Source organism: Symphodus melops (genome assembly GCF_947650265.1).
Source record: "Symphodus melops genome assembly, chromosome: 20".
In the NCBI taxonomy this organism is placed as follows: Eukaryota; Metazoa; Chordata; class Actinopteri; order Labriformes; family Labridae; genus Symphodus; species Symphodus melops.
The window spans coordinates 19297382-19307897 of record NC_136710.1 but is presented as its reverse complement, the minus strand read 5'-3'; the positions used below and the strand labels follow the sequence as shown (position 1 = coordinate 19307897).

Sequence of the window (10516 nt, the reverse complement as noted above, 5' to 3'; positions counted from 1 at the left end):
GTCTGGGGGTCTCCCCCACCAATTTATGTTCTTATGATTTTATCTTTTGTGTCTCTTCTGTAATATCTTTTGGTGTTCAGACACATTATCACATCAATGTTGTTTATGATTATTTTTATACTTTTTATGTTCTGTGTGGATTGTTGGTTGGATGTATTGCCCTCTCACAGTGAGAAGACAGACAGCACTGAACCTGAGGTGAGTCATCATTTGACTGTCTGAGATGTTCATTTGCATGATGACCATGGTCATGTGATCATTATTAAAAACAGCGATGGTTAGAGAACAACATTAAGCTCATACAGATTGTGATGAAATTAGGTATTTAGGATTATTCCAATGACTTCCAGATCATATAAAAACATTTAATCATCTACAGATCGATTTTTATTTAATTGTCTTCATTCTCTAAAAACACAGTCCAGTTTAACCTCACACTTGGATCTTGGGTCTTGTTCTACTTACACGGTCATTTGAATTTCTCCTGAGACGATGAAGGGGACATTACTTTGTCAACCATTTCAAAGTTAAATTTAGGCAAATGTTGAAGCCAGAACGATGAGGCTCTGTATTTCATTTACAGGAAGCAGAGTTTAAATACAGCACACAAACAACCCCTTACAATCAACCAATCAAGGCATATTAAGATCATAATTCATGTACAACAACTTCATAAGTTACTATTATTAAGCATTAAAAGGGCGTGCAAACTCTTAGTTAATGACCCATTAGCTTTTCACATAGATTAAGTTACTAATAAGCAGTCAATATTCTACTAATTAGCATGCTTATTAGCAAGTATTAGTGGTGAATATTGTAATTTAAAGTGTAACCAAAAAAGGTATTTCAAAACTTTTATCTCACTGCAACAATATACACTGCTCAAAAAAATAAAGTGAACACTAAAATAACACGTAAATCTGAAGGAGTGAAGTTTTCTTATTATATACTTTGTTCTTTACATAGTTGATTGTGCTGACAACAAAATCACACAAAATGATCAATGGAAATCAAATGTATTAACCAATGGAAGTCTAGATTTGGAGTAATGCTCAAAATCAAAGTGTAAAATCAAACGACAGGCAGATCCAACTTTGAGGTAATGTCCTTAGAACAAGTCAAAATGAGGCTCAGTGTTGTGTGTGTGGCCTCCACGTGCCTGTATGACCTCCCTACAACACCTGGACATGCTCCTGATGAGGTGGTGGATGGTCTCCTGAGGGATCTCCTCCCAGACCTGAACTAAAGCATCCACCAACTCCTGGACAGTCAGTGGTGCATTGTGGCGTTGGTGGATGGAGCCAGATATGACGTCCCAGATGGGCTCAATAGGATTCAGGTCTGGGGAATGGGCGGGCCAGTCCATAGCATCAATGCCTTCATCTTGCAGGAACTGCTGACACACTCCAGACACATGAGGTCTAGCATTGTTTTGCATTAGGAGGAACCCAGGGCCAACCACACCAGAATATGGTCTCACAAGGGGTCGAAGGATCTCATCTCGGTACCTAATGGCAGTCAGGCTGCCTCCAGCGAGCACATGAAGGGCTGTGTGGCCCCCCAAAGAAATGCCACCCCACACCATTACTGACTCACCGCCAAACCGGTCATTCTGGAGGATGTTGCAGGCAGCAGAACGTTCTCCACAGCGTCTCCAGACTTTGTCACGTCTGTCACATGTGTTCAGTGTGAACCTGCTTTCATCTGTGAAGAGCACAGTGGCCAGTGGCGAATTTGCCAATCCTGGTGTTCTCTGGCAAATGCCAAACGTCTTTCACGGTGTTGGGCTGTAAGCACAACCCCCACCTGTGGACGTCGGGCCCTCAGACCACCCTCATGGAGTCTATTTCTGACTGTTTGAGCAGACACATTTGTGGCCTGCTGGAGGTCATTTTGCAGGACTCCGGCAGTGCTCCTCCTGTTCCTCCTTGCTCAAAGGCAGAGGTAGCGGTCCTGCTGCTGGGTTGTTTCCCTCCTACGGCCTCCTCCACGTCTCCTGATATACTGGCCTGTCTCCTGGTAGCGCCTCCATGCTCTGGACACAGACCTTCCGGCCACAGCTCACATTGATGTGCCATCCTGGATGAGCTGCACTACCTCAGCCACTTGTGTCGGTTGTAGACTCCGTCTCATGCTACCACGAGAGTGAAAGCACCACTAGCATTCAAAAGTGACCAAAACATCAGCCAGAAAGCATCAGAACTGAGAAGTGATCTGGGCTCACCACCTGCAGAACCTCTCCTTTACTTTGGTGTCTTGCAGATTGCCTATAATTTCCACCTGTTGTCTATTCCATTTGCACAACATCATGTGAGATTGAATGTCAATCAGTGTTGCTTCCTAAGTGGACAGTTTGATTTCACAGAAGTGTGATTGACTTGGAATTACATTGTGTTGTTTCAGTGTTCCCTTTATTTTTTTGAGCAGTGTATATTTCTCTAGTATTTATCCCTACATACTTCAGCCCTTATCTGGGGTTTTAAATGCTCTACTACCACCAGATCAGGGCTATAGTGCATCTGAAAGATTTTTGCTAACCATCATAATCAATATGTAAATGATGCATGACATTTAAATTTGTCCTGCTGTCCAGTTACTTTCTCCCGCCTCTGAAGAGTTGAGGTGCACACTGGTTGTCATGAGGCATGGTTAAGATCATGTTGAACACACTGAAGCTTCAGTGTTTAGCCAACTGTGTTTTTATCTTGGAACATTTCTGCTTTCTAATCATTTCCATCGCTGCAACACCTGTTGGTTTGACCTGACAACTGATCTGATATCTGGTAAAGCCAGCACTTCAACATAGCATGTTTCCTTAATGTTTGATCATACAGTGAGGTCACTTTATCATTTCATCCAGTAGATATCTTACTGATTAATCCTTTAATGTTAAAATAAAGTTGATTATTTCAACAGGTGGCAACGCTGAGGAAAGTATGCAGAACAAGTGACAAAGTATCTATAAATCAAGTCCTAACTAAGTCCTAACAACCAGGCTATTGGTTCGTTCGTGCAGCTGGGATAAGGAGCTGGTGTTGAATGTCTTCAGATTTGCATATCAGTGTCACTGATTAGTAGAGAGTCTTGATTGTCGTATTCAGTCCACAGAGCGCCAAGATGAAGGAGAAGTTCTTGCTGGGTCTCTTGTGTCTCACAGGTCAGTAAACTCTGTTTAATTATACCTGCTTATTATGTTACAATCCACAATGTCATCAGTAATTAAGTGTTTTAAGAGGTGGTCTTTATGATTACATTGGCTGGTCTGAAAAAAATGTTAACAATAGAAAATACAATACAAAAAGCTAAATCAAATGATGTGACCGCCTAAGAGCTACAGCAAGACTTGGACAAGCAAAAGGCCTTATGGTTTGAAATGTGTGAAAATCAAAGTTTGACAATACACAGAGACCACACCCTTTTGTGTAGAATCATGCAGAGCACAAAGGGAGATCTTAAACATGTCTAGAACAGACTGACTCTGAGTTCACAATGATCGGATGAATATGGTCTTGAGAAGAATGTTTGAATAGGAAACCTGAAATTGCAACTTTGGGTCACTATGTAAACAATAAAAAATGATGGCAGACTTCCTGTTGGGTTTTGAATAATGGTGCAAGGGAATTTTACAAAGGGCCTGACATGTTTAACATGCATAAAAATTTAAACCAATTTTCTTGAGTTCAAAGGAAAGGTTAAAAAGGGGCCCACCGAGACACCTTTTTATGTAGCATCGTGCCAAAAACATGCGATTTAAAACATGTTTAGAACACACTGACACTGAGTTTGCGATGATCGGGCAAGTTCATTCAAATACGTATTCTGTGAAATGCAAAATTGAGCCATTTTTTTAAGAGAGAAAAAATGATGGCAGACTACCTGTCAGGTTTTCAATATGGTTGCCAGAGGATTATCAGAAGGTCCCGACATGGTGTAAGTTCAGAAAAATTGTCATGCACATGGAGGAAAAAAATCTATCCGAAGCCGTTTTGGAAAGGTCAAAAGTAACGCAGAGAGACATGAAAGTTTCACCATACGCCATGGCCACACCTTTTGACAAAATTTCGGACAAGATCATTCAAAAAGGTCACCTGTGAAAAGCGAATTTGAGCCATTTTTCTCTTATTCAATAATATAGCAGACTTCCTGTAATGTTTTGACGACGGGTGTGAGAGGATTTTATGTAGATCCTGACATGGTTGTTGTGTAAAAAAAACTGTCATGCATGTAAGAGAAAAAAAAAACTCCATGGGAAGGCCTTTTTTAAAATGTAAGGAGGCTCTAGTGCGCTGTAACGCTATGCCCAATCTTTTAAACTGACTTACAAAAAATAAATTCAATCATGAATGTGTTCAGGTTAAGCTGTGCATGGCAGACATAAGCATTTTGTCGTTTAAAGTTGTGCAAAAAAAATAAAATAAATAAAAATCATCCAAGTTTGACCGCATGCCACGGCCACACGCTTTTAGCCACAACAAGCTGAAATCTTCTATATGTCTAACACACTGACACTGAGTTTGCGATGATCGGATGAAAGAGTTTTCCACTGGACGAGTCTGTTCAAATAGATAACCTGTGCAAAAAAAAATTGAGATTGGTGAGTATCTTAGGGAAAATACTAAACTTATTCAGCCTCCTCAGAGAGTAGAACCGCTGTTGAGCCTTCTTGACGAGCTGTGTGGTGTTGAATGTCCCGGATGAACAGTGGCCGATGAGGTCTCCTCTCCGTTCTCATGTCCTCTATTATCTGCTTCGCGTTGTGGGTGAGGTCATTGTCATCACACCATGAAGCTGTGCTGGCCACCTCCCTCCTGTAGGCCATTTCCTCCCCGTCAGTGAAACGTCCTATCACTGCAGTGTTATCCGCAAACTTCAGGAGGATGCTGTCTTTGTGGGAGGCAGAATGTAGCTCTTGTTACATTATCACCACATCGTCTCACCGCCAATCTGAAGGCACAAACTCCTCTCCATCACTGTGACAAGACCACACCTTCACCTCCGTGTAATTCACCTTCATGCACTCACTGTTTTTGAGCACCACGTTGCAGAGTTCTTTGGATACCATGAGACATGTGCGTAGCAATTTTAGTGCGTTTGTGTGTTAAGTGCAGGAACCTGACGTTTGTGCGCACTGTGGAGCCATTTTTCGACATACGTGCACTGGAACACTTTCAGGCGTCTACGCTGAGGCCTCCTCCCAGAGGGACAGATGTCTGAGCCACCTCAGCTGACTCCTCTCAAAGCGAAGGAGTAGCGGTTCAACCCCGAGCTCCTCCCTGGTGACCGAGCTCCTCCCCCTATCTCTAATGGTGCGCCACGCCACCCTACGGAGGAAGTTCATTTCAGCCGCTTGCACCCGGGATCTTGTTTTTTTTTTTAGGTCATGACCCAAAGCTCTTGACCACAGGTGTGGGTAGAAACGAAGATCGACTAGTAAATCGAGAGCCTCGTCTTTCAGAATAGCTCCTTCTTCACCACAAAGGACTGACACAGTAACCGTATGACAGCGGACACCCCCAAAAACATAGCTCCTACCTTAGCCAAAATAAAACGTCAAACTCTATAGTGGTTCAATGGCTACGATGAAATGTCAATTAAATTGTTATAATATATATATAACCATATTTTAGCAGTCTTTTTCTATCTGTCGGACATTCTGTGACACATAGCTAAACTTAGTCCGACAGTTAGCCTGGTCCGGAGCAGACTTGTTCACCAGCATAACTCGACCGAACCCTAACTCAGCGAGGATTCATGTAAGCTACGTTGATGGAAATAAACTGCCACATGAATGAGGCAGACTTATCAAAATAAGCAAGGAATTAGTTTAATCTTGCATATGGAATACCCTTCAGGAGTTGTTGCATTTTTTGAACTGTAATCACTGACAACTGTATCTCCACATAAACAGAAACTTTGTACATGAATAGTTGTGTTAAAGCAGCTTTTTATCATTAATGTTGTAGGTGCAGCAGAGCACCTGTTTATTTACTGCTTACTGTATGTTCTCCTCACAGGCTGGAACATCTCCTCATGCCTTCCCTTTCAGTACCACTATGTAGCTGAGCCTATGACTTGGACTGAAGCTCAGACCCACTGCAGACAGAAGTACACAGACCTGGCCACTGTTGAAAACACTGAAGAAGTGCAACAACTGAAATCCACAGTTCCATCTCTGCTCGATGATCATTCTGTCTGGATCGGTCTTCACAGTAAGATCCAGTGGAAATGGTCAGACGGCTACACAGGGAGTGGGGCTGATTACAGGAACTGGAGACCTGGAACAGAACCCGACTTTTGGGGTGGTCAATTCTGTGTTTCATTTATAGAGGATGGAACATGGGTGGATGACAGGTGCTTGAAGAGATATCCATTTATCTGTTACACAGGTAAGAGAGAGAGAAACAGGGGTATGTTCAGACTTTTTCGCTTTCTTTGGCACAACTTGTGCACTGATTGATGAAGGAGTGGGATGGAGTATTAGTGCACAGAAATGATAGGGGTGTAATCTCTCCTTTAAAAGAAGGTCCAATGTTGTTCCATTCTCTAGAGCTAAAATCTGATTCTGGGATGATTCATTAGGATACACGTAGGAGAGAGAGTCCTGTCTCCACCCCGCCTCCTCCCTAGAGTCAATGTTCACCAAGGTTGCCATGTCACAGAAACAGAAGCTTCAGTGTTTAGCCAGCTCTGCATCGGTCATGAAACCTTTCTGTCCTCTAACTTCTCTTCATTTTTCAAAAGGAACTCGGATATTAAAAGCGTCTACCTTCTCTGCTCAAAACCAAAACAGTCAATTCAGGACCAGAATCTAAAGTTAGAAGGAGGACATACTGGCTGCTGCTCTGTTATCAGAGAAGCCAGCACTTTAACGCAGCATGTTTCCTTAATGTCTGATCAGAGAAGGAGGCCACGTACATATTGTTCTTTAAAAGCAGTACACTAAACATTTGACTTGGATCAATCTTTTCCTTTTTTCCTAACTGTAACTGCAGGGACTCAACAGGATCCTGACTTTGTTTATGTCAGTGAGGGAAAGAGTTGGTCCGACGCTCAGAAGCACTGCAGGGAGAACTACATAGACCTGGCCACTGTGAGGAACTACAATGACAACCAGAAGATCGAGACCTTGGTGCCAAGCGGAACCAGGGTTTGGATTGGTTTGTACAGAGATCCTGACATTAACTGGTCTAATGGGAGTCTCTCTACATACACAAACTGGAATAGCAGTCCAACTCCATTAGGCTCCATGAGTGTGGTTTGTGGAGCTGCGCTGTTGCCAAAATCAGGACGATGGATTCTGTCAGACTGCGAAACTAAATACCCGTTCGTTTGCTACAGCTCAGGTAAGTGATGAACTGACTTTCACTTAAAGAGATTGCAGCATTAGATGATGATCATTTGTAATTTATTGTAATGAAACAGTAACTGGACAGCACAGTTTCTTCTTTGTTTCTGTGTGACAGTAAGACAGCAGGTGATCAAGATCATTATGAAGCCAGAGGACTCCACTGTGGATCTGAATGACCCTGCTGTGAAAGCACAGATCCTGAAAAAGGTGAGTCTCCAAACCTTTTTAGAAAACTTTGAATGGTTGTCCAAGTGAGTGATGGGGGAATGTTTTTCTTCATTTGTGTGTTTGACTGTGTTTCTATCCTGTTAGCCTGCCAGGTGAAACTCATTCAAGCTTCCAACAACAATACAGATTGAAGAAAAAGTTTAGAAATGGTTTCCCTTTGTATCTTTCAGTTCCAGGACCGGCTGAAGGAGAATGGACTGAGTGGAGTCACCCTGAAGTGGAGAGAGCAGCCTGATGGGAAAGTTTTCCACAAGGAGAAGAAAATGTCAAAGAAGAAGAAGACTGAGCTGTGAAAGTGAACTATAGCTGTACAGTCTGTAATTAGAGATGGAACAGATCTGATATCAATAGGGTGGCAAAATTCTGGGAATTTTCAAAGATGTAAACTTTCCATGGGAACAGGAATTTATAGGAATAAACAGGATTAAACTGGGAATTTGTCGGCCATTAACAGGGAACTTAAATATAGTTGGTGAAAATGTATTTTAGCATAATCTTGATCAAAACTCCAGATTTCATGCAAGTACACTTTGCATATCTAAACTACTCCTCCATCATAATGCAGAGGATTTCAAGAACCCTGGACCAAACTTTGAGCCCAGAGCACAAGACTACTGAAGCCACACATTTTAACCAGTGGTATGTTTTGATGATATTATGGGCTGATATATTTTAAAAATGTGACATAAATCTGTTTAAATGTTGTTTGTTTTCATGGATTTCTGCTTAAGACAGAACTAAATGTTTACATTTATGAATGGATATGATACCGTTTGATAAAATTACATTTCATTTCCAGATAATTCCCATAATTCCCATGGAAAGTTTCCAATTTGGAATATTTTAAAAACTCCAAAGCATAACTTGGAACATGGAAAGTTTCCAGAATCTTCCCACCCCATTGCAAACCCTACATATTGATAACTCCAGACCTCCATGTTCAGTCTGACATTTAACTTTAAAAAGTCTTTAGAAGAAAATCAATGAAAACTTTAATCTCTGTAGATGAAATGTACCTGTGTTTAACTTCACAGTAATGAGTGTAATCAATGCTGAATGATGAATCTATCAGAGACGTGCTTTACAATGTGTGACTAAGTCATTCAGTGTATAAATAATAATTTAAAAGGTGTATTGTAACTTTAAATATCACCTTCATACAATACTCAGAGAGCTCAATTCACTCAACTGTGTAAAACTCATCTATTGAACTAGTGTGTTTGTGACCCCTGTAGTGACCCCTTGTTGATGTGAAATGAACCCTTATCAATATCACTGTTAGTGTGTTATCAATCATTTATATTGCCATGAATAGATATATACCTGCTTACAGTTAACAAAGGGGGAAAGGGAATATAGGATTGATCATAATCTTGATCCGTTATAATCTGTGTTTAAGAAACTGTGTAATGTTACAATGTTTGTGTTTGTTTACTGTTGACTTTAAAGTGAGTCTCCTGCATGAAGAGGAGAGTAAAGTAAATCAAATTAAATAAAGATTTGAAAACAGACATTTCCAGCGTAGCGTGATGATCACATGACAACATTTTCTACAACACAGTTCTGTTTCAAAAACATGCATCACTAAGAAGTGACCAGTTATCACTCTTCATCAGCAGCAGCTCAGTCTATTGGGACGTGTGCAAGCCCCGGCATTGACTAAAATATGGGACTTGGTCTGGTGGCTCGAGGGTCACTGGAGATCAGGTCACTTCCTGAGTACTGCCAAGGTGCCCTTGTGCAAGGCACCAAACCCCCCAAAAGTTCTGGCACACATCAAGAGTACAAGGTCCACCGGTCCCGTGTGTGCATGTGTGTGAGAGTCGTGTCTCTCAATAACACAGTAAAAAAGAAAGTACATAAAATAACAAAATGTAATTAAAATATAACCTTGTTAGATGTGACAGCTGAAGTAAGAAATAAAAAAGTATGCTTATCCTCATTTTAAAACTATGCTGGATGCTCATCCTGAGTGTGCAAAGTTTTAGATCATGAGATAAGAGTGTGTTGGAGTAATCCCAGGATAAGTCTGCAGAGGGCGCTCCATGGCTTGCTTAAAAAAAACCATGTGACAGTTCCTCGATATCAAACCAAGAATTTCACCAGACGGCTTCAAGCCACTACGTGAGCCAGTGAAACTCTTCTCCCAGACAAGCCCTCCCCTGGCAGCCCTGCAGCGTTCTGCCCCCCCGAAGGCTTTTAGAGAGCTGAGCAATCAGAAGAAAAGGGGCACATGGGTGTTGGGCTCTTTAAGCCCCAGCAGCTGAAACAAACTGTTTTAACTAACGCCAGTATCAGATCAATACAACGTTTTTTTCTTATTTGAGGACTAGCCTGACATCTTTATTCTATGGCCATGAGTTGCCAATGCAACCAAAACGGCCGTACCACCTTCAACAGACCCAGGCTTCATACATGCACGCTCCAGGTGGAGACAGCACTGATACTACCTTTCCACCACATGGTGCCCAGTGACCCCCACAACCAAAATGGAACCAACATTATGTCAAATTTAATCATTAAAAAAAAAACACCAAAACACCTACCTTTGTTTTGGCTTTACTTCTCCTCATCCAATCCACAGACTGGATTTCACTGCGTCATCTGACATCTCCCTCACTGTCTTTGACACTTCGCATGAAACGAGACTTCAAAAAAAAGCGAAATCCAGGAATAAACAACACCGGCATGAACCAAGAGTTTCAAGGTATCAAACCTTTAATATTTTATCATATGGCTTTTGAACTAAAAGGTTTCGCTCTCAGTTTATGTAAAATCTGTATTTACGCAGACTGGAAGTCCTTTGAACGACCACCTTTCAAAGAACCAATTCACTTTCCATGATTCGTGACTTCACCCTGATAGACCTCTTCAAGGAGCTGACTGATGACTTTATCAATCAAATCCTGATTATTTCACTTTTTCAGGTTGTTGTTTTCC

General features: G+C 41.5%; 1 protein-coding gene across 1 annotated transcript; it reads left to right on the top strand.

Annotated features, from left to right (window-relative positions):
* Positions 1-2075: 2075 nt before the first annotated feature.
* On the top strand, positions 2076-8090 carry LOC306841231 (putative C-type lectin domain family 20 member A). Its single transcript, XM_079371011.1, has 5 exons — positions 2076-3157; positions 6015-6407; positions 6993-7343; positions 7464-7555; positions 7747-8090. Exons 1-5 carry the CDS (start codon positions 3118-3120, stop codon positions 7867-7869), a joined length of 999 nt encoding a protein of 332 aa, XP_079227137.1. The 5' UTR covers positions 2076-3117; the 3' UTR covers positions 7870-8090.
* The last annotated feature ends 2426 nt before the right edge of the window (positions 8091-10516 follow it).

What these genes read in the sequence shown, in the direction of transcription:
- LOC306841231 (XM_079371011.1), top strand. Translation starts at nt 3,118, where the DNA reads ATGAAGGAGAAGTTCTTGCTGGGTCTCTTGTGTCTCACAG. An exon ending in TAAGAGAGAGAGAAACAGGG is followed by an intron (nt 6,408 to 6,992) that starts GTATGTTCAGAC and finishes CTGTAACTGCAG; the next exon opens with GGACTCAACAGGATCCTGAC. An exon ending in GTTCGTTTGCTACAGCTCAG is followed by an intron (nt 7,344 to 7,463) that starts GTAAGTGATGAA and finishes TCTGTGTGACAG; the next exon opens with TAAGACAGCAGGTGATCAAG.